Source organism: Bombyx mori, chromosome 17, assembly GCF_030269925.1.
Source record: "Bombyx mori chromosome 17, ASM3026992v2".
Lineage (NCBI taxonomy): Eukaryota > Metazoa > Arthropoda > Insecta > Lepidoptera > Bombycidae > Bombyx > Bombyx mori.
In genome coordinates this window covers 14,126,925-14,151,802 of record NC_085123.1, presented here as the reverse complement: position 1 = coordinate 14,151,802, position 24,878 = coordinate 14,126,925, and the positions used below count along the sequence as shown (strand labels likewise).

At 39.0% G+C, this 24,878-nt stretch overlaps 1 protein-coding gene and 1 long non-coding RNA gene across 2 annotated transcripts; both read left to right on the top strand.

Annotated features, from left to right (window-relative positions):
- The first annotated feature begins 5,137 nt into the window (after positions 1 to 5,137).
- On the top strand, positions 5,138 to 5,989 carry LOC101735984 (15-hydroxyprostaglandin dehydrogenase [NAD(+)]). The gene has a single exon (XM_004934159.2). It carries the CDS (start codon positions 5,138 to 5,140, stop codon positions 5,987 to 5,989), a length of 852 nt encoding a protein of 283 aa, XP_004934216.2.
- A 1,619-nt stretch (positions 5,990 to 7,608) lies between these two features.
- LOC134200382 (uncharacterized) lies at positions 7,609 to 8,643 on the top strand. Its single transcript, XR_009975275.1, has 2 exons — positions 7,609 to 7,801; positions 8,514 to 8,643. It is a non-coding gene; the product is annotated as an uncharacterized LOC134200382 (long non-coding RNA).
- The last annotated feature ends 16,235 nt before the right edge of the window (positions 8,644 to 24,878 follow it).

The window sequence follows — 24,878 nt, the reverse complement described above, 5'->3', positions numbered from 1 at the left end:
AGACAGTGAGGTAGAACGCAGAGCCTCCTTGCCACCCTCGGATGCGTTACCACCCGTCACCCCGATGGAAGTTAAAGACTTGATCAAAGACCTACGTCCTCGCAAGGCTCCCGGTTCCGACGGTATATCTAACCGCGTTATTAAACTTCTACCCGTCCAACTCATCGTGATGTTGGCATCTATTTTCAATGCCGCTATCGCGAACTGTATCTTTCCCGCGGTGTGGAAAGAAGCGGACGTTATCGGCATACATAAGCCCGGTAAACCAAAAAATCATCCGACGAGCTACCGCCCGATTAGCCTCCTCATGTCTCTAGGCAAACTGTATGAGCGTCTGATCTACAAACGCCTCAGAGACTTCGTCTCATCCAAGGGCATTCTCATCGATGAACAATTCGGATTCCGTACAAATCACTCATGCGTTCAACAGGTGCACCGCCTCACGGAGCACATTCTTGTGGGGCTTAATCGACCAAAACCGTTATACACGGGAGCTCTCTTCTTCGACGTCGCAAAAGCGTTCGACAAAATCTGGCACAATGGTTTGATTTTCAAACTATTCAACATGGGCGTGCCGGATAGTCTCGTGCTCATCATACGGGACTTCTTGTCGAACCGCTCTTTTCGATATCGAGTCGAGGGTACCCGCTCCTCCCCACGACCTCTCACAGCTGGAGTCCCACAAGGCTCTGTCCTCTCACCCCTCCTATTTAGCTTATTCGTCAACGATATTCCCCGGTCGCCGCCGACCCATTTAGCTTTATTCGCCGACGACACGACTGTTTACTATTCTAGTAGAAATAAGTCCCTAATCGCGAAGAAGCTTCAGAGCGCAGCCCTAGCCCTAGGACAGTGGTTCCGAAAATGGCGCATAGACATCAACCCATCGAAAAGTACTGCGGTGCTATTTCAGAGGGGAAGCTCCTCACGGATTTCCTCCCGGATTAGGAGGAGGAATCTCACACCCCCGATTACTCTCTTTAGACAACCCATACCCTGGGCCAGGAAGGTCAAGTACCTGGGCGTTACCCTGGATGCATCGATGACATTCCGCCCGCATATAAAATCAGTCCGTGACCGTGCCGCGTTTATTCTCGGTAGACTCTACCCCATGATCTGTAAGCGGAGTAAAATGTCCCTTCGGAACAAGGTGACACTTTACAAAACTTGCATAAGGCCCGTCATGACTTACGCGAGTGTGGTGTTCGCTCACGCGGCCCGCACACACATAGACACCCTCCAATCCCTACAATCCCGCTTTTGCAGGTTAGCTGTCGGGGCTCCGTGGTTCGTGAGGAACGTTGACCTACACGACGATCTGGGCCTCGAATCAATTCGGAAATACATGAAGTCAGCGTCAGAACGATACTTCGATAAGGCTATGCGTCATGATAATCGCCTTATCGTTGCCGCCGCTGACTACTCCCCGAATCCTGATCACGCAGGAGCCAGTCACCGTCGACGCCCTAGACACGTCCTTACGGATCCATCAGATCCAATAACCTTTGCATTAGATGCCTTCAGCTCTAATACTAGGAGCAGGCTTAGGGACCCCGGTACCCGTACTCGTCGAACTCGACAAAGAGGTCGACGTGCAACCTAACCCATGCATCAGCCCGCTGAGTTTCTCGCCGGATCTTCTCAGTGGGTCGCGATTCCGATCCGGTAGTAGATTCATTCGCGAAGCAGCTACTCTTGAGTTGTTAGGTCTCCTTCGGAGGCGCTCGGGTAGCTGTTAGCAAATCCCACCCCTCCTGGCTGAGCCTTTGCTCGCCCACCTGTCCTGGTGAAACTGGAAAGGCCTCCGGGCCACCAGTAATCCTTCAATCATAAAAAAAAAAAAAAAAAAGAGAAATGGGCAGACTTTTCATGATGCACATGCAATGCGACGTCACGCCACACGCTTATCCACAAACACTACACAAGCGCAACGTGTGAATGTGTTGAACGCGAGCTACATGGTAGGTGGAGTGAGGGGTGCTAGGTTTTATTTTCGTGACGGAATTTCTTAATTAGGTCACCCCGCTCAAAGCCCGCGATTAATAGCCTAAAAATGGTATTAAAATTAATCAGCGAATAGCTCTCCTCGACTACAGTATGGAAAGTTTTTGTGGTTCCACAATGTAGTGACTTTGTTTTAATCAGGGCCTGTATAGGTTTTCAAGGTTGTGTTTCTATTTAATTACTAGCGACCCGCATACGACTGGGTTGGTCGGCATTTGGGAAATTCCGTGCAATCCTCACCTCGCAAATTCCTCAATGCCTGAAGACAAAAGTCTTTAACCAGTGCGTTCTCCCCGCGAGGACCTACGGCGCGGAAACCTGGACACTGACGGCAGGGCTGTCCCATAAGTTAAGAGTCGCACAGCGGGCGATGGAGAGAGCTATGCTCGGTATTTCTCTAAGGGACAAAATCCGGAACGAAGAAATTCGACGGAGAACCAAAGTCGACGACATAGCTCTCAAAGTAAGCAGGCTGAAGTGGCAATAGGCCGGTCACATCTGTTGAGCCAGTGACGCCAGGTGGGGGAGGAAAGTCCTCGAATGGAGGCCACGGATGGGTACCAGGAGTGCGGGGCGTCCTCCAACTAGGTGGGCTGACGACTTAGTGCGCACGGCGGGAACTCGTTGGATGCAGAAAGCGGAGGACCGCATTATTTGGAAGGCATTGGGGAAGGCCTATGTCCAGCAGTGGGCAGATAAAGGCTGATGATGATAATGACCCTCGCTTCGCTTCGGAAACATTAAATTTTAATATTGATAGCTGAGTCCCGCGATGTAACCCGCGGTTATTGTCATACCGCAGGTTACGCCGCGAGACGAAGCTAGTCTGAAAAAAAGTAGCCTAAGTTACTCCTTATATCATCAGCTACCTATCAGTGAAAGTCTCGTCAAAATCGGTCCAGCCGTTCCAGAGATTAGTCGGAACAAACAAACAGACAGACAGAGAGATAGACAGACAGACAAAAATTGAAAAAAATGTTATTTTGGTGTATGTACCGTATATACCTAGTCAGGTCATAAATTCTGTCACATGTTTGATGTAAAATAATTGAAACAAGTTTATTCATTATGTAACCATTCATATACCAAAATGAACTTGACAAAACATAGATTCTTATGATACTAAAGTTTATTCAAAATGACCTCCGTGATTTTGAATACAGGCCTTCAATCTGCGCGGCCAGTCGTCTATCGCAGCACGAACGAGGTCCATGTCAATATCGGCGGCTGCCTTAATCAAGAATGTCTTGAGTGATTCCAAATTGGGATGAGGCTTTGAGCACACCTTTTCCTCCAAGTGTTGCCATATCTTGTAATCTAACGGATTCAAATCTGGACTGGAGGAGGGCCAGTCTTCGTGCCGGATGAAGTCGATTTCACGCGCCGCCAGCCAGTCTTGTGTGCTCTTCGCTCTATGAGCTGGCGCCGAATCTTGTTGGAATACCCAGTGCCTGTTATTGAACATGGTATGAGAAACAGGTTCTACAAGGTTCGTCAGGACTGTATTTTGATACACAACTGCATTCGTTTTTACACCTTTCTCACAAAAATGTACCTCTGTTAGGCCTAAATAAGAAACTCCCAACCATACCATGAGCGAGGATGGAAAATGACCTCGTTGGACACGCGGAATACGGTTGCTCGCTTCTTCACTACTGTGTGCATACACCTTATCATTTTGTTTGTTGTAGCTCTCTTCTACGGTAAAAATTTTTTCATCCGAAAAGAGAATTTCCCGATATTTTTTTCCCGCGTACCGCTTCAACAAAGCGCGGCATCTCTTCAGTCTCAGGTCTATTAGACGAGCATTCAAACGATGTCCTGTTTTTCTTCGATATGCCCGAAGCCCTAAGTCTTCATTTAACACCCTTTTCACCGTGGTTCTACTTAACCCCATCTGAAGGGCCAACAGTTTCTGCTTACGTTTGGGATTTCTTTGAATTCGCGCCTTCACAGCTTTTATCACTGCTGGAGTCCTAACAGACCGAGAGCGACCACTTCTTGACCTGTCATCTACACTAGAATCTTCATTGTATCGTTTGATGGTACGATAAACGAATCTTTTGGTTATATTCAAATTTTTCAGTATGTTAAAAATTTGAATTGGCGCGTAACCGCAACGATGCAACGCAATAACTGCAACACGGTCTTCTTTAAGCGTCCATATTTAAAAATAAGTAAAATTCTAAAAGTATACATTTTTATTTTCATGAACAATTCGAAATTCGAATTCAATACACTTTTTTGTGGCCAGCATTCTAAAAGAAAAGTTTTTGCTGTGTGACAATACTTATGACCTGACTAGTTATATGTATAAACAACTTCTTGGTATTTTTATATATAAGGTAGTATTTTATTTTTATATGGTTTTCATATTGTTGTCTGTTTTCTATTGTATTCTTTTATATTGCTTACGAATAACGTATTAGTCGTATATAACGTATTAATTAATACTGATAATTAAGAAATAAAAATGCATTTATTCGCTGTAAGTCGGGTTGCAACTGTCGGCGATTAGCGAAGCGAATAAAGCGAATAATTTTATACAAAAACTATTTAACATTTAACGGCTTTATTTATGTACGATTGAGTTAATTGCCCATAAGAGATCACACGATAACATAATCCCCCACATAAAGCAGAAACTGATTATCATAACTTTTTTAAATTACTTTATAGTCTTAAAAATCTACAACAAAACCAGTTGTAATAAGTCAAGTAATCAGAAAATTGCCCAAGTAGCAACATCGTATTACTCTCATAATATATATAGCATATAATATGAGTTGTCATAATTTCAAAAGCATAGCTTACCAGATAGAGCATAAGCGCTTTTTGGTAAAATATGTAAATATCGGCTAAAGCGGCCTCAAAAAAAGGTTAACCTATTTACTTTTATGGCTACTGCTATGGTTAAGTCTTACTTACTTTTATGGTAAATCTATAATTATTGATAGAGCAAAATTATTTAGGATATGTGCCAAAACTCTACACGCCCCGCTTCAGTACACAGTGTCTCAGACCCCATCCTAACTTTTATTTATTGCAAAACACCTGTCTCTCTACACACAATATATATTTATGCTTCATAAATGAAAAGCCAATCGAATAAATATTGTATACCACAACAGTTATGGCTATAGAGTTAAAGTTTCTAGTTTGCCTAGTAACACTTTCGGCTAGGGCCAATTCAATCAGTGACAAGGATCTAAAAGGTAAAAATGTCATCGTGACCGGGGCAGCTAGAGGTATAGGATACGCTATAGCTGATAATTTCCTAGCTAATGGAGTCAATCAAATTATAATCTTAGATAAAAATGTGACTAACGGAATAAGAGCAGCTGAAACTCTGAAATGTAAATATGGAAGAGATAAGGTTATTTTTATACCATGCGATGTTACCAAAGATCTTCATCTGTGGGATGATATAGTTGACGAGCATGGGCCGATACATGTGTTAGTCAACAATGCTGGAATACTTGAAGAAGACCAACCAAGAGAAATGATATTGACCAATAGCGTTGCACCGATTGAATGGTCATTAAAATTCAGAGAATACGCGAGAAACGATAAAGGTGGTCCTGGTGGAACTATTGTTAACATCGCGTCCGATTCAGGTTACAGTATAACCCCGTTTATGGTTTCCTACATCTCATCAAAGCATGCGAGTCTCGCTTTCTCCAAGTCATTAGGACACCCATACAACTTCAAAAGGACAGGAATCAAGATTGTGGCTCTATGTCCAGAATTGACTTACACTGCGATGACTGCAGAGCAAATGGTTTGGGATGATCAGTTGGAAGATTTAAAAAAGGTAACCAAGCATGACGTTTGGCAGGAACCCGATGCTGTCGGCAAAGCAGCCGTACACATATTCAAGAATGCCGAGTCCGGGACCGCTTGGAAAATCACTGGTGGTCAACTGAGTGTAGCTCCAGAGTATTTATACATGACTGATGAAGAAATTGAAAACGCGTTAAATTAAAATGTAGTTATATGCCGATAGGTAAAGACAAAATTAAACACGACAATTTTCGCCACTTCTTTCGCAACTAAGACTTATAATTTTGTTACCTAAATGTGTAAAGAATCATATGAATTGTTTCTATGTTATCTGTTACCTCGATTGTATATTCTTAAAAGTTTAAATCTAAAATAAAAACTACTAAATATTAATTCTAGTTTCAGAATTATTTTAATTTTAAGTTATTTAACAATTATCGATAGAAATTACAAACGCCTTACCAGTTTTAAAAGTGATTTTTCTGAATTTTATAAAGTTTCATATATTTTAAGGCCTCCTGGGGAAAACGAGGAAATCTGATGGCAAGTGATTACCGTTGCTCATGAACGTCAGCTATGTCAGAGGCACATTCAAGCTAAGTACTTCTCTCAAGCCTCATTTGAAGAAGAACGTAGTTGTGGTACTGGGCTCGTCCAAAGATAAAGAATGTTTTAATTTGATAGGTCTTAAAGGGTTTTTCCCAAAAAAATTGAGACACAAAAAAAAACTTTGCAAGTTATCACGGCGTCCCCGCATACTTCCGCCGACTGATCGGCTCCTATCTCGAGGGCAGGTCGATGTAGTGCATCGGACTCGTCAGATAAACGTCAGCTATGTCAGAGGCACAGTCAAGCTAAGTACTCCTCACAAGCCTCGTTCGAAGAAGGACGTAGTAGTGGTACTGGACTCGTCCAAAGACAAAGAAACTCCCCATGTTTTAAGTTGATGGGTCATAAAATGTTTTTCGCAAAGAAATTGAGTCGCATTGGAAAAAAAACAATGCAACTTAAGATGACGCTCACGGTGTATGAAATCCATGAACTCCACTAATTAACACTAACCAAGCATCTTGAGGTATTAGCTTTAACTGAAAATTGTATTCGAATTCAAAATTTAGAAACCCAAAATATTCAACTCCTTAGCAAAAGAGCAGACACAAAAATCAGATTTATCAGTTGAAGAAACATCTCCCAGTTCCTAACAGAGGCCGCCCAAAAGCGATTCGGGTTGCTCGTAAAACATAACATAACATAAGCAACGTATTTCAGACGTATTCGGACGGTTACCATTTAAAGGTACATGTCATTACGAATCTTCCTGATCCATTAACGGTGCTTTTAGGTACCTCAAGCACCGGTCACCGTCCTCGCCGAACCCGTCGCTTACGACGTAGGGCTCGACGAGTAAATTAAACCTATACACACAGCCAACTGATTTTTTCGGCGGATCTTCTCAGTGGATCGCGTTTCCGATCCGGTGGTAGATTCTGCGAAGCACTGCTCTTGCTAGGGATGGTTAGCAACGTCCTCTGTTACTGTACAACCGACTCCATTCGAAATGAAAAGCATTACTGTTTCACGGTACAAATAGATAGGGTGGTGGTTCTTCCCGTGCGAGCTCACAATGCGCCCCACCACCAACTGTGAACCAAAACGATTGAAACGACAACTATTCCTATTTACATTAGTAGAATTAGTAATTACAATGCTTATTGCGACGCCAATTATCCCTATTTTTGCTACAAACCGATCCTGGAAATGTTCAATCAATCGAAACTAAATAAAAAAATTATTATTATTGTACTCATCTATCTCCACCATCGATATATTACCACTAGATCCCGCGTAAAGGCGTCAAAAGTAACCAAACAAAACTGTGCTTAGATTCATATTAAGCACTGTTTTGCCGTCAGTGTCACGCCGACCGTCGAGTGGAACGATCCTAAAATGCGCTGTAAAAAGATGTAAAAAACACGCTTATAAAGAGAAAACAACATGAAATTTAGTATTTTTGGTAAGTTTTATAATTTTTATTAACAGATAGTGATAAATATTTGAAATAAATCAGTTATTCTTACCAAATTAGTACTTCAAGAAATTAAATCCTATTATTTTGCTTCGCAGTTATTTCTTTCGCACACATAATAACGGTTACATGCAAGACAAGGATGAAATAGGGCTATTTCAGAACAAGTGTAGTGGAGTCACATAATTTTTTATTTTTTTTTGTATTTTTTATTGCTTAGATGGGTGGACGAGCTCACAGCCCACCTGGAGTTAAGTGGTTATACTGGAGCCCATAGACATCTACAGCGTATTTACGCTGCCATTTGCGCAATTGCGCCACCCCTCTTGAGATATAACTTCTTAGGTCTCAAGTATAGTTACAACGGCTGCCCCACCCTTCAAACCGAAACGCATTACTGCTTCACGGCAGAAATAGGTGGGGTGGTGGTACTTACTCGTGCGGACTCACAAGAGGTCCTACAACCAGTAATTACGCAAATTATTTTGCGGGTTTGATTTTTATTACACGATGTTATTCGTTCACCGTGGAAGTCAATTGTGAACATTTGTTAAGTACGTATTTCATTAGAAAAATTGGTACCCGCCTGGGATTCGAACACCCCGTGTATCGCTAGATCAGATACGAATGCAACAGACGTCTGTACAACGGACGGCGAACTGAAATCTGTAAACTGGAATTTGTTTTCACATTTTTACAGATTTAATAACAGAGTAATAAAAGAAAAAAGAAGCGACAATTATTTCAAACCTAATTGCTCCAGTGTGGTTTGTGCAGACCATTTTACCGAATCTGACATATATTTAATAAATAAAACAATTTGATGGGGATTATGTTGTTGTGATTTAAAAAGCTTTTATCCATTTTCCCGACCGATGTGCAAGGTACAATATAGCTAACTCAGGTATAATTATCTATAGTTATACAATATTTTGTTGTTAATCATAAGGAATTAAATTGAAAAAATTGAATGAATATGAATTAAAAAAACATAATAAAAAATAAATTACTCAAAATATTCTTACAAAAAAAGTATAAAGTGCGACTCCGTAATACTCTGTTCGGAGCAGTAAAGTCTTAATATCGTAAGTTTAAAAGGGCGTAAGTAAAATGCTATGCGTGTAAATTTTTGCTTTATTTTTAAGGAGATAAGGTTAAATTTGGAATAAAAGTTATTGTAAAAAACTATCTTTTTCTGTCATTCATGGCGTAAGGTTGTAAGTGAATGTTAAAATAATCTAAACTGCACTTTATTGCCTCGGGAAAAGGCATAGTTTAGGTTACAATTATTATATTATACATCGTTTTTCTCCACTTGATGGTGTAGTCAGATCAGTTAGTCGATGCCATATTTGTGTTTGGTTTTTGTATGTGATGCGTTATCTAGTGGTAATATATCGATGATCTCCACGGATTACACAAAACAATTTAGAACTGTAAACAATTTTCCAAAACATTTTTAATCCGAGAACATTTAATTTTCCACCCAAATTCTCGGATTAAAGTAAAATAATGTAGTACATTCCTTATAATAAACACAAAAAGCTATCTCCATGATGACCTGAAGTTTAACTCAATCAGTAAATATCTACAGTCGGCATCATTGCGCCACTTTGAGAAAGCGGCACGATATGAGGACACTTTTGTCGTGGCCGCTGCAAATTACATACCCGATCCTATAGACCGAATGGTAAATAGTCGACGTCACCCAAAACACGTCATTACGGATCCTCCCAATCCATTAACGGTGCTTTTAGGTACCACAAGCACCGATCACAATCCTCGTCGAACCCGTCGCTTGCGACGAAGGGCTCGACGAGAGAATTATCCCATAGACACAGCCCACTGAGTTTCTCGCCGGATCTTTTCAGTGGGTCGCGTTTCCGATCCGGTGGTAGATTTTGCGAAGCACTGATCTTGCTAGGGCCAGTGTTAGCAACACTCCGGCTTGAGCCCCGTGAGCACACATGTTAGGGCGAAGCTGAAATAGCCTCTAAAGACTATCAACATAGGTAGGAAAAAAAAGGAATCCATATCATAAATATGTGACACTCGGCAACGACAAGTCGTTTCCTATTTTTGCGACGAGGTCACGGCGCCACCCCTCACATGCGGGGCAGGCGACGAGCGTGTGCTCCGCCGTGTCCAAGTCGCAACCACAATGGTGGCACTCTGCCGTCGGCTCGGCTCCGATCCGGTACCGAAGCAACTATGCCCGTGAGCACCTCCGTGAGGTGGAAAGTGAGGCGTCCTCTGTCACCATTCACCCAATCTACAAGGACTGGGCGCATCATAGTTAAAAATTACCGCCCAAACATTGCAAGACTTGGCCGATCGCAACCACAATCATTAGGACCCAAAAAAAAATGAGCAGTCACCATGATACGTTTTCATTGGTACTTAAATAAATGTTACAATTTTATAATAATCAGATAATTTAATATAATAAAATATTTAAAATAATCACTAAAGAATAACCAAAAATGAATTTAAAATAATTCATTACGAATTGACCTACCTGCCTACGATCTGATCTGCGAAATTGCCGCTTAGTATACAGAAGGTTTTCATTATATTCATTATGTATGGTTTATGATTACATATTTCTATTAAGATGATTATATAAAGTCCTGTAGATATTAAGAATTATTATTAAATATGAGGTTTGTATTGCAAAACATTTAAATATTATTGTTTATTAGTTGCTCAATTGACTGCTTTTAAAGTCACGTGAATAAGCCACGTGACCGGTCAAGAAGGGATAGCCGGCTGCGACATATTTAAAAGAGAACGCAGGCGGTCAGAAGAGAGTAGTTGAATGAGACGCATCAATGTAAAATTGGCAAATTAAATCAGAGTGTGAATAAAGTTAGTCTGCTTAATTTATATGACTGACACCCAAAAATTAGGATTGAATTTTTTTTGGTAATTTGTTTTCTCAATCAAAATGCATATCCGATATAGATGCATCTTTCCCAGCGCAGTGGTAATCTCGAAGCCCTTCTTGAAGAAATCAAGTGTACGGGATCAAACTCTTCAAAGGCATTTTGTACTGCCTCTCGGGTATTGAAATTTTCCCAGCCAAGAAGCTCCTCAAACTTTAAAAAAAAAAAAGTAATCGCTAACATTGAATGCTGCTGCGATAGATCGAGTATCGTCAGCTTCCATTATCGCCTTTTTCGTCGTTGTTGACTTTAGTTTTCGGGCGACCACACGGTTCATTTTTTAGATCAAAATTTCCAGGTTGAAAGCGAATATGGAGTCGCGCGGTAGGTTTTAGTTTTCACCCCCTATACGTCATTAGTATTGTAAGCCATTTCGTGCGGCATTGCTACCTTGACGGATCTCATATTCCATGATTACTCGTATTTCTATTGTGTACCCATGCATCAGCCCGCTGAGTTTCTCGCCGGATCTTCTCAGTGGGTCGCGATTCCGATCCGGTAGTAGATTCATTCGCGATGCAATTGCTCTTGAGTTGTTAGGTCTCCTTCGGAGGCGCTCGGGCAGTTGTTAGCAAATCCCACCCCTCTTGGCTGAGCCTTTGCTCGCCCACCTGTCCTGATGAAGCTGGAAAGGCCTCCGGGCCACCAGTCATCTTTCAATCATAAAAAAAAAATCTATCGTGTTCATATTGATGAAAAAGATACAAATGTATTAAAAACAAAACACTAATCAATCAATAAATAACTGATTCGGAAAATATAGTTAATTCCATTTTTTCGTATTTATTGCCAGCCACACAAAAATTACATTTCAAATGGCCGGTATTGTAAAACGGCACTTTCATTTAAAAAGGAAACCTATTATTTTCTAAACTTTAAATAAGACACGAATTGTAATTGCAAACAAGATTTTGTTTATCGCGCTTCTGTTCAGTTGTATTTTTAAATTAAAGAAAGAAATCGGAACGCAAAACCTCTAACAGTTTACGGAGTAATGGAAAACTTTCCTAGTTCGTTATTCCAACAAGTCCACCAGTTAAGTACAAATTGGATTTTCATTTCATTTCGTATCGAATAATTTTAGTTTTTGTTTTCAACGAAATAATTGATTTTCCGTCTTGAAATTTTTGTATTTTAGATGGGAATCGGCCTTCTTTGGAATTTAATGTAACGTTCTATGTCGAATAGCACGTTTCCAATAACAATTTAAATTTTTAAATAATGATGATGTTTTAATAACGAGACGAATCAGCTTGTTTTTATACATATGTATGTATATGTCGGAAACGGTCATGAGATTGGTAGCTAAACGAAACGCAGCACGATTCCCGAGCACGATTGCGGTATCGTCGGAGCTCGCCTAACTTCATGCTACGACAGACCCTAGCCGATGGAGGCGCGTACACGCCATCACACTTACCAACCAACCTTCTTGAAGAGCAGTACCTCCATCATAAGAACTATCATTCGTTTTCGTTTGCTAATGTCAAGAGAAGATTTCTAAATTGTTCTAAGACATCAAACCTCAATATATCTCTTAGCTCGATTACCCTATTTGCCCCTATGATTTCTGACGATGGTGTTAGTAAATATGGCTTCTTCGACATATATATGTAAGCTGTATACGGCTATACCTATATATAGTAGAACATAATTATTCTTCAGCAAAATAATAAAATACATCATTTATTATTTATGTATATATCAAATAATATAAAAAGAACGGTCTTGTAAATAACACGAGCCCTACAGAGCCTCTAAAGCCAAAAATTCGTGGTAGGACCCTCTAATGAGTCCGCGCGGGCAGGTACCACCACCCTGCCTATTTCTGCCGTGAAGCAGTACTGTGTTTCGGTCTGAAGGATGAGACAGTCGTTGTAACTTAACTTGAGACCTTAGGACTTAAATCTCTAGGTGGGTGGCGCATTTACGTTGTAGAAGACTACGGGCTCCGGTAACCACTTAACACGAGGTGGGCTGTGAGCTCGTCCACCCATCTAAGCAATAAAAAAAAAAGATGCCAGTCTACATATTCTTTTTAATACTCTGCTTTTATTTTTTATGTAATATAAAAATTACTTATTAATAAGGTTCGATTGTTATGGTAATTGGAGACATGTTAATAAAAGAAGCAGTATAATTTTATGCATTTACAATCAATCTAATTTGCAATTAATTATTTAAATATTAAAATAAAAAACGTCATATTGTGTATGTTTCAGAATATCATGTTTGGTATGAGCTGATGAAAAGTTAATAGCTAGTAATTTTGTATGCATCATTTTGTATGCATCGTTTTGTATGCATCATTTTGTATGCATCATTTGGTTTTATAACTTTCAAATGCATATTTACAAGGGTCTACATAAAATTACTAATTAACAACGCTTAGAAATACACGATTGTGCTGAATATACACTTTCAATAATTAGGTGGGTAATAATTACATTATTTTTCTTTTCCAATGGTGACTTCTGGGCTCTATAACATTTACCTTTCACGGATTTCTTTTTGGTTTTGAAACATTCTTTGTAAACTACAGAACGTCTTAACTCAGGTTTCTGTTTGTTTTTTTTGTAGAGCGTAGATGCAGAGTGAATGTATTCCATATTACCAAAGCTGTAGAAAATGTCGGAATCAAATGATTTTTTTTGTTTGATGAGACGTAATGACCTTTCTATGCAATAATAATTGTAAATAGACATGCTTTAACAAAAATCGACTTCAAATAGTGTCGGCGACGATACCTAAACGTGGGGGGCACGCGGAAGCGGAGCGCGGGGAGACCCGAAACAAAACGTGAAGACAGACAGACGCGACACGGACGCGTGCGCAACACCAACATAAGCAATAAGCCGCAGACTTAATGTTAATCGAATATAATTATAATAAAATTGTAAAAAGCAAAGTACATAATAAAAGCATAAAAATATAATTATATGATTTTGTTCAATTCCTGGACAAAAATTGGCGACCGTGACAGGACGAACGTGAACAACGGATTTAATATAATATCTCAAGCAACCAGCTGGACCCTAAGTAAACCAGTGGAACATCATGGAGAGATTCCGACACCAGGGGAGTAGCTCTGTCCTTTCCTTTTATTCGTAAATGTCCCTCTTTAATTTGTGTTGAGAGTTTCTTTTCTTTTTTACTTTTTTTTTTTTTGCGGGTAGATATGTGGAACTTTTGTTTCGCGTGCATTTTGGTGTGGAATATTCGTTCTAGAGTATTCGTTCTTTTTTACATGAGTACCTGAGTGCTTATAATTATACGTTTAATGTGTTTAACTATCTTCATTGCGTACGTTTTAACTTTGCTTAAATACTAAATAAATTGTTTTCTTAATTTCAAACAATATTTAATGCTACAAGTGAAATGCTTATCTCTTTAATTATGGCTAAGCCCTTAAGGACATAAATACATAATCAGCGCAAAATTCTCGTAATAGTAATTAATCATTAGTACTTTTGTTTACCGAGAATTTCCATAATTGCAATTAATTTCTGCACTTTAAAATAATACTATCTTTATGCCCTTATAAGTCCGAAAACAAACCAAGTAAATTATAATTTGCTAATAATTTGGCCGAACATTCCAGGCGACATCGAAACGTAATCGGCAACCGGCCGCTGCGCTCCGGTGTTGCGAGTGAGCATTGTCGTCGTGCACTGTGATACGCACGGTGCTGCACTGTGTCTGGCGCACTGCGCGGCGCCGTGTCTTGCAGTGTCTACGCGCCTTGCGCCTGACGAGTCTATTTGAATCGGTTTGATGCACATTTACTTTGTTTAGCTCATTAAGTACGCTTCAATAAAATGCCTCAAGATCAAGATATGTTGTCTGGTGGTGGCTCTGAGGTTAAGAAAATGAAAGAGTTAATTAGATCACGCGGGACTATTAAGGGTCGTTTGACACGATTTAAGGATTACGTTTCAGCTTTTAACGTTACTAATCATGAGGACATTAGTGATTTAAAGTTTAGAGAATTGAAATTTCGTTTAGACAAAATTGAGAATTTATTGTTTGAGTTTGATGAAGTTCAGTCTCAGATTGAAATGTTGTCATGTACCGAAGATGACAGCAGTGATATAGATAGTTTTGAAAACTTATACTATGGTACATTATCTTTAGCTCAACATATACTTGAGTCGCGTCGTAACGCACGGGACGAAAAAGAGGGGAGCCTTCACTCAGCTCGCTCGGCATGCTCAAATAGTTGTAGTCATCATAATTTGAGCAACATTAAACTCCCTACCATAAAATTACCTACATTTGATGGAAATTATCTAAAATGGCTAGAGTTTAGGGATACATTTGATTCTTTAATTCATTCGAATGAAACTATATCAGACATTAACAAATTTCATTATCTGCGATCATCTTTGGAGGGTGGTGCAGCCTTAATCATAAAATCACTTGAGTTTAGCTCAAAAAAATTACACTATAGCTTGGAACTTAATATGTGAACGTTATGATAACAAAAAGATTCTTATTAATAACCACTTAAAGGCGTTATTTGAAATAGAATCAATCACAAACGAGTCTCACAGAGCTATTCGATTTCTTATTGATCATGTCTTAAAAAACTTGAGGGCTCTTAACACTTTAGAACAGCCTACTGACAAATGGGATATTTTCATTATATACTTGGTGTCAACTAAACTAGATTCGATTACTTTTAGTAAATGGGAGGAACATAAAAATACCTTTAACAACTTACCTGAGCTATCAGATTTTATAACATTTTTACGTAATCGCGCTGATATTCTTGAGACAATGGCAGTGAGCAGAAGTGAGAAACACGGAAATAAATTCAATTTGTACAAGAATAATTATAAAAAACCTGAGCCGAAAGTTAAAGAATATTACCATAATAAAACAACCAAAAGCTTTGTGACTTCTGCCAATACCAAATTTTCTATGTCGTGTCCATTTTGTAATCAGCAACATCGGATCATAGATTGCCCTTCATTTAAGCAATTATCACCTGAAAAGAAATGTGTTGAGGTCTCTAAATTAAACCTATGCCTTAACTGCTTGCGAAGAGGACACGCATCAAATGAATGTCGACTTTTGGGTACCTGTAAAATCTGTAGAAAGAAACATAATACATTGTTGCATGTGGATAGTCCCACACTTGAAACAAATACTTCACGAAGTCATTGCAGTTACGTACCTGTATCTCTGCCTGCTAAATCTGCTGGTCAAGTTCTTCTTGGCACCGCCTTAATAGAAGTTATAAATCCTGAAAATAATAACACTTACCTTGCTCGTGCTTTACTTGATGCGGGCAGCCAATCATCATTTGTCACAGAACAGTTGAAAGAACAAATGGGACTTATTGGTAGGAACATGGATACGTTATGCGTATCTGGTATAAATAATTGTAAAACGCCCATATCTAATAGTTGTCATTTGACTATAAAATCACGTGTTAATAATTTTAGTGCACCTCTTAAATGCTTAGTTGTTCCGAAAATAACAGGCTTGTTGCCGAATACATCAGTAGATGTAACGAACCTTAACTTGCCCCAGCATATCCAATTAGCGGATCCTAAGTTCTTCCGCCCATCAGATGTTGACTTATTATTCGGCGCCGAAATATTCTTCGAGTTAATGTTACCTAATCAAATAAAATTAGGATCTGCAAAACCGGTTCTTCAGGAATCTAAATTAGGCTGGATTGTAGCAGGTCCTCTTTACAGTAGTGAGCTGAACGAGAATAGACAGGTGCACTGTAACTTCACTAAATATATCAGTGATCAGTTGACAAGGTTTTGGAGTCTTGAAGAAGTTCCATCCTCAAAACCTACTATGTCTGCTGACGACGAATTTTGTGAACGCTACTTTACTGCAACCACCAAGCGTCTTGAAGACGGTAGATTTTCAGTATTTATTCCATTCAAAGAATCCCCTGAAGTAGCCCTAGGTGATTCATTCTTTATTGCAAAAAAGCGTTTCTTGAGCCTTGAGAGAAAACTTAATAAAGACCTCAATTTAAAGAAGGAGTATTGTGCCTTTATTAATGAATATGAACAGTTGGGCCACTTAAATGAAATAAGCAAACCTCAATTTGGTTACTTTAAGACTTAAACGAATGTTTGCATACGTATTTCGATTCATCGACAATTGTAAAAACCCTACTAATAAAACAACTGGTTCTCTTAATGAAACTGAACTTCAACAATCTCTTACATTCCTTCTTAAAACCGCACAGCAAGACTCCTTTGGCTGTGAGATAACTGCACTTATGAAAAATAAATCGCTTAAATCTAAATCTGATATTTTGCAGTTATCTCCCTTTATTGATGCTACGGGGCTGCTACGAGTAGGTGGTCGCTTAAAACATGCTAGTCTTAAATATGACACAAAGCATCCAATTATGCTGAGGTCCAATCATCATCTAACAAAAATCATGATGTTGAATGAGCACCTACGATTGTTTCATGCGGGCCCTCAATTGCTTCTTAGTTCATTTAGAGAACAGTATTGGCCCATCGGCGGTAGAATGCTTGCTAGAAGCATTGTCCGGAAATGTATTACGTGTGTTAGGATGAAGGGTAAGACCATGGAGCCATTGATGGGTAATCTGCCTAAAGCAAGGGTGACTGAATCATTCACTTTTCAGTTCACGGGGGTTGATTTTGCTGGTCCTTTCATGATCGCGAGTAAAAAGGGCCGTGGCAGTAGAACAATAAAATGCTATTTATGTATCTTCATTTGTTTCGCTACGAAAGCTGTTCACTTTGAAACGGTCAGTGACCTCACGACCCAAGCTTTTATTTCTTGCCTCAAGAGGTTTATCTCCAGACGAGGTAGGCCACATTATATTTACTGTGATAATGGCAAAAACTTTGTTGGAGCGAGCAATGAGTTGAGCAGGGTATTGCGATCAGACTTAAATTCTATAACCGATTTTGCGGCTGATAGGGGCATAAGATTTGTTTTTAGTCCTCCTTATTCTCCAACGTTCGGTGGACTTTGGGAAGCGGGCGTGAAAAGCGCAAAATTTCACCTTAAGCGTATAGCGGGAAATATAAGTCTCACATACGAGGAGTTGAATACTCTCTTTACACAAATTGAAGCGATCCTCAACTCCCGCCCCTTAACTCCTTTATCAGCTGACCCAAATGATCTTTCTCCCTTAACCCCAGGGCATTTCCTGATTGGACGGCCACTGACGTCGCTACCTGGTTCGCAAGGGACTGACATGAAAATACGTACCAGATACCAGTTGGTCGAACAATTGCGACGCCATTTCTGGGAAAGATGGAGGAAGGAATATCTGGCTGAATTGCAACAGCGCACAAAATGGCGTACTCTACAGACAAACTTAAAAGAAGGTGATCTGGTAGTCTTCAAAGAACCCAACTTACCACCACTAAAGTGGAGACTTGGTCGAGTTCAGCGGCTTTATCCTGGAGATGACGGAGTAGTCAGAGTCGCTGATTTTAATACTTATCGAGGCATCGAGCGACGAGCCATAAATAAGATCTGCCTTCTACCTACTGCAGAAGATTCTGAAGTTTTGGAAGATGCAGCTGTCCTTCCAAAGGCGGGGAGGATGTCGGCGACGATACCTAAACGTGGGGGGCACGCGGAAGCGGAGCGCGGGGAGACCCGAAACAAAACGTGAAGACAGACAGACGCGACACGGACGCGTGCGCAACACCAACATAAGCAATAAGCCGCAGACTTAATGTTAATCGAATATAATTATAATAAAATTGTAAAAAGCAAAGTACATAATAAAAGCATAAAAATATAATTATATGATTTTGTTCAATTCCTGGACAAATAGAAATTCCCAATATAATCCAATATTCCAAAACAAATTACACTAAAAACAATAATCATCGAAATCAGTTGGCGTGATATTGAGTTATTGTCTATTATCTATTTGTCGCATACGTACTTAATGCAAATTTAAGACTTATATGGTTTTTTCATGGATACCATTATCAGAACTGGACTAAATTGTAATGGGACCACACGGGAAGCGTCAGCTTCCTAATAAAAAAAGGAATTATCAAAATCGATTCACCCAGTCAAAAGTTATGAGGTAACAAACATAAAAAAAACACAGTCGAATTGAGAACCACCTCCTTTTTTGAAGTCGGTTCAAATAATTATTCGTAGCTTGAAACCAACCCTAACTTCTAAAGCTTCTGATCGGATATATATCCATGTTTTTCGATTATCGATAAAAATCCAGCACTCCATAATCTAGACAATTTCTTTATTTATTACAACACTAAAATTCGTATTAATCTTAAAAACTTTGACAACCGTGTGACCTGATAACGTAAGTGACATAGTTTTCAATTAACCCAAACTCTTCAATCAAAATCCGTGTCGGAGCTTTCGCACGCCATCGGAATTCAGTTAACCGACTGCCAAAAGCTTAATTAACAAATTAATACCTCACGGTAACACAGCTTTCAGGGTGCGAAGCTGCAGACAAATCGGCGAAGGGCGCAAACGTCAGGTCGTTGTCATTTTTCAGGCTCCCCCGCACGATCAAGACGGATGACCGGATTAGTGTCGTGTCGCCGGCGTGATGTAACGTGTGACACGCACACTAAAACACTTCCAACATTTTTCGGATTATTTCACTTTAAAACTGTCTTGGGATTACATAGAAAACGGATTTCTGAAAGCGGAAGAAATGTTATGAGAATTACCTTTATGCTTTTCAGAACGAAGTTCCTTATGGGACGATGCGGAGGGGTACCCTAACCGGGAAAAAACGTCCGTAACGTAAGATTTTTTTTAGTAACGCACACAGTGTACTACTTAACTTTGTAATAACGTACAAAAAATTACATATTTTATATCATTCATTGATCACGATCTCAGAGCGTTCGTTTGCGCAATACACTAACTCTTATGCAAACAACTGTGAATGAAGGGTACCACAATAAGTTCGCACGTTACCGAATGACCATGGGTTGTTGCGAAACCTCCAGTTTCATTTTCTTTATACCTCGAATAGAACTCAAAATTAATATTTTTATAATAAAGAACTTTGTTCCTATCCGGTGTCCCACGACACCGCACATCTTTTTTGCACTGGTGTTGGTAAGAATTTGTTTGTATATTCGATTTTTATTTATTATTTATTAGCGCGTTTCAAGTTTTTACCATAGTTTCTTCTATGGCTGGTACGCCGACAGCATCAAAAGTTTATCCTATATTAAAAACAGCGGGGTCGACTAGACTTTTCTCTTTTGTAAAAATAGCCGAGACACATCTACGAGAAAAATCACGCAAACCAGAAATTATACATTATAAATTATTAGGCATTAAGCTCGTCTGCCTACAAAAGGAATAAAAAGAAATCAAGACATCAGTGATGCTCCAAAATCTTCTTTTCTTCGCAAGTCATAAACATAATTAAATTAGTTAATCACTTACCACGAAACTTATAAGTGTCCTAAATGTCGAAAACACAATATTAAAATCGCGAAATCGACGACAACTTATCATAATAAATAAGACTAGAGGTCCCGCAGTAGTCGAAATTCGACTATAATTAATTGGAATTGTAAGTTTGTACACTATTATGATTGTATTTTATACTTCTATAATCACAAATTTCGCCAAGACTACACTATAAAAAATATTAACAAAGACACAATATTTAATTCTATACATATATTTAATTATATATATATATCACAATAAATAATTCTATTCTCAATTTGACAACAGACGCCAAGAACAAAAGTTTGACAATAAATAATATGCATGCGTGTGTGCGTCAAATACATGGTATGTAGTGTGTGTAATGTTTTCTTTATTGATTTAATGTATCTTTTAAGCATTATTTTAAAAAAATGTTAGCATTGTGCACTTCTTCTCTATATTTGCTATAAGTGTGGAAAATTTCATACTCCTCCGTCCGCGCAATTTTCGTAAAAAGGGGTACAAAATTTTTGCTTCACGTATTAATATATAGAGATATGAAAATGTTAAATTGTGACACGCTTATTTTGTGACCGAAAAGATTCCCGAAATCTCGGCGTGCATTCGAAATTCGCGACCAGAATGAAGCGTGTACCTATAAAGCGAATGTGTCTCGTAAATTCGAGAAAGTTATTTTACTAAACCGAACACAGATTTCGTTTGCACGAAAAATTTTCCGCTGAATTTTCCTTGAAAATATCTAGACGCGTTCTAGAGTTTGAAAAATAATTTATTTGATACTAGCTAACCCGGCAGACTTCGTAGTGCCTCAATCGATAAATAAAAGACCTAAACTTTTGTATAATATAAATTTAAAACAAACAAAACGAATCCATCCGACAGGGGACACATCAAAGGAAAAACAAAATTGTTATTTTTATTTAATTCCGAGCATTTTTCTATTCGCAAATAATTCAAGACCAAAATTAGCTAAATCGGTCTAATCATTCTCGAGTTTTAGCCGAGACTAACGAACAGCAATTCATTTTTATATATAAAGATAGATTAAATTCATAGATTTTACACCGATGTTTATGACTGATATTTCACTGATTTTACCACGCTCCGTTGCTATTACCAGCAATTTGTGACATACTATAACTTCGGATGATGGTAGATTCACAAACTCCTCTCATGACTTCTTTCTTCGAATCGTTCAAGTCCAAGAGCTCACACACCCTCGACGGCTACTAAATAATAAAAAGTAAAATGAACATAGTAAAGATTATTTAAAAACGGTCAAAATTACAGAACTATTCATGAACCAAAGTGAAAATTTTAAGTGTCAAAACCAAAATCATTGTTTTTGTTTTCTACGACTGATCGTGTTTATAGCCCAACTGCTATTAATATAGGGCCAAATCCCTAAGACATGAGAACGTGAATTCAACCATCCACCTTATAATATAAGGTCGAATTCTCTATCATATTATTATTACAACGGCTGTACTATCCACCGAAGCGGACATACCGTCAATATTTAGAACACTTCCTATGATTTCAAGGAAAAAATTCACAATTATAATAAGATATAAAATGAAATATAAAAACCAAATATTCCCTTCCAATTGTCGGCAATAAAATACTATAGGAACACGAGAACGCTTTTATGGGGTACGTTTATGGGAGGGAACACAAATACTAAAGTGAACAGTATGCTACCTACCGTATTTTAAACATAGTATTTGATTCATAGTGATTGGGTCGAAAATTACGCTTAAATTGTTTCATAGTTACAATTTTATTACAATCGATTCTTATATGCGCCGCTGTTAGAATCCCGCAGGCAGATTTGATTAGGTACCACCACCCTACCAATTTCGGTAATACGCTTTGGTTTGTAAGGGATGGGGGGGGGCAGTCGTTGTATTCTAAAAACTGAGACTTAGAGCTCATGTCTAAAGGTGAGTAAATTCCGTCTTACGTTTTTAATGTCTATGAGCCTAAATAACCACTCAGCACTAGGTGAGCCGTGAGCTCCACTCATCATATTCTTTTAACTATCGCTAACACACACAGTAACCAGTCACTAACATCACCCTAAATGATAGACCCGTCTGGTCCACTCTCAGTATTTTTAGAAACTTGTACTTTTTATTTATTTATTGTCCTAGTAGGCAGACGCACGTACGTGGTTGTTACCTTATGGTGCGTGGTTACCGCCGCCCATGGACTTTATCAATGCCAAGGCAGAGCAAAGCCGCTACCTACCATTAAGTACTCTCCACAAGCCTCGTTTAAAGAACGACATGTCCTAGCGCCCAGGAGACACCGTGGAAGGGAGCTTATTCCAAAGCTGGATAGTATGTGGCAGAAAAGATCTCTGGGGACGCATTGTGGATGAACGCAGTGGCTCCAGGTAGTATGGATGAACTCTACTCCGGTGGCGAGCGATGCGCTGGTCAAAACGAGATGATGGCATCATCTCAAACTGGTCCTCCAGACTATGACTACACTTCGCGTTAGCTAAATTCACTAAGATGCCTCATTTCAAGACACGATCATACTTATTTGTGAAGCCTTAAGGTCGATCCTCGACATGTCATCTGCGTCCGTTTACCTTCTATGCTGTTCTTAGCTACATTGCGTATTCACAGCAATACCACGAAGCATTGTGTCGGATGGAGTACATTAACATAATATTGATGTTCGTTTTGGGCGCTCAAGTAACCATAACTAATGTAGCCGCTCGAGTTATTGTTCGCGGTTATTCAATCTATGGGCACAGGGATTCCTCATCCTACTATAAGCCGCACTACTTGGCACGAATATTTACTGGCTTTTAAAACTTATGAGAAAATTACATATTACATAATCGCCCGATGTGGGTATCGTAATTAAAATGAGGCACTGATTTAGCACTGTCGCTTACAATAAATAGATTCAATTGCTAATACAATTTTCTTTTCTTCTTTATTCCCTTTTTTTTGTTGATGAGATCCGTGGACGAGCTCACGGCCCACCTGGTGTTAACTGGTCACCGAAGCTCATAGAGATCAGCAACACAAATGCCGCAGTCAACTTTGAATGAAACATGAGTTAAGTCTCGGTATTTAGAGTGCAACGGCTACCCCACCCTTCAAGCCGAAACGCATTACTGCTTAACGGCAGAAATGGGCAAGGCGGTGATACCCACGCTACCCGTGCGGGATCACAAGATGCCCTACCATCAGTGATTATAAAAAACACGTGAAAGCCACCCACTTTGAGGCATGATATCGAAATCCCAAATGTATTGTATAACGGCTTTCCCACTCTTCTAAATAGTAAGGATGGACCCTGCTCTGATGCCAGGTGGTCCAATGGCACAAAGAAAATTGATGGGATCTCAACTAATACCTTGAAACACTTTCTAAGGAATTAAGCAGGGAAATATCAAGTACCTCTATAAATTCAGTGGTTTAATGCTGACCAAGGTGTCCTTCGCGCTTAACACCAAGTGAACTGTCAATCCACATCTCAATGATCCAAACCATTAGCCTTAAAAGCTTTCTCACCAACCCCCTTTAACCTCTGGCCTCCGGGAAACTACAGAACCGACATAATAAAGCTTTGAGGAACCCTATTACGTGATTCGCCATCTCAAATTCTAGAGCTAATTTTCGGAGAAACAATGGGTAATTAAGGATGAACAAACTTACGCTTCACGCACCAAATAAAAGAAAAATTGATTTAATTTAGAAAACTTCGTAATATATTTCTTCAGACAATTTAAATTAACAATAGATCTTTTAATTGACAGTTTTTAGATGACAGTATTTATAGAGAAAAACATTTTGATGAGATAATCGGATTGTTTCTTTATTTTTATTGATAGGCAGACTAAGTAAGTAAGTACTTAGTCTGCCTATCTACCTACTAGTACTTAGTCTGCCTACTAGTAAGTAGGTACTTAGTCTGCCTATCAATTTGCGGTAGGCAGCGGCTTGGCTCTGCCCCTGGCATTGCTGAAGTCCATGGGCGACGATAACCACCATCAGGTGGGCCGTACGCTCGTCTGCCTACAAGGACAATAAAAAATAAATAAATAAAAGTTACATGGAAAGCCATGTATGGTAACATTAAAATTGGTGCTGCGTTGCAATACGCATTGGATAGCGCTGAACATGCGCTTTGTCGTATATCTCTGTATACTAGTGGTCCCGCAGTAGTCGAACTTCGACTATAATTAATTGAAATCATAAGTTTGAACATTATTATGATTCTATTGTCAAAGACTATTATATTTCTATAGTGACATGTTTCGCCAAGAAAGATAAACAATATTAACTTATTCTCAGTTTGACTACAGACTCTATGCAATAACACAAGTTTGACAATAAACAAAGACTATTTGTGTGTGTGTCTCAAATACAATACATGTGTGTGTTATGTTTTCTTTATTCATTTAATGTATCTTGTGCACTTCTTTTCCATCTAATATATAAAATTCTCGTGTCACAGTTTTCGTTGCCATACTCCTCCGAAACGGCTTGACCGATTTTGATGAAATTTTTTGTGCTTATTCGGTATCTATGAGAATCGAACAACATCTATTTTTCATCCCCCTAAATGTTAAGGGTGGTCCACCCCTAAATTTTATTTGTTATTTTTTAGACAAAAATTTTTTATTTTATTTTTTTATGATACAGCATACAAAAATACATACA

What these genes read in the sequence shown, in the direction of transcription:
- LOC101735984 (XM_004934159.2), top strand. Translation starts at nt 5,138, where the DNA reads ATGGCTATAGAGTTAAAGTTTCTAGTTTGCCTAGTAACACTTTCGGCT.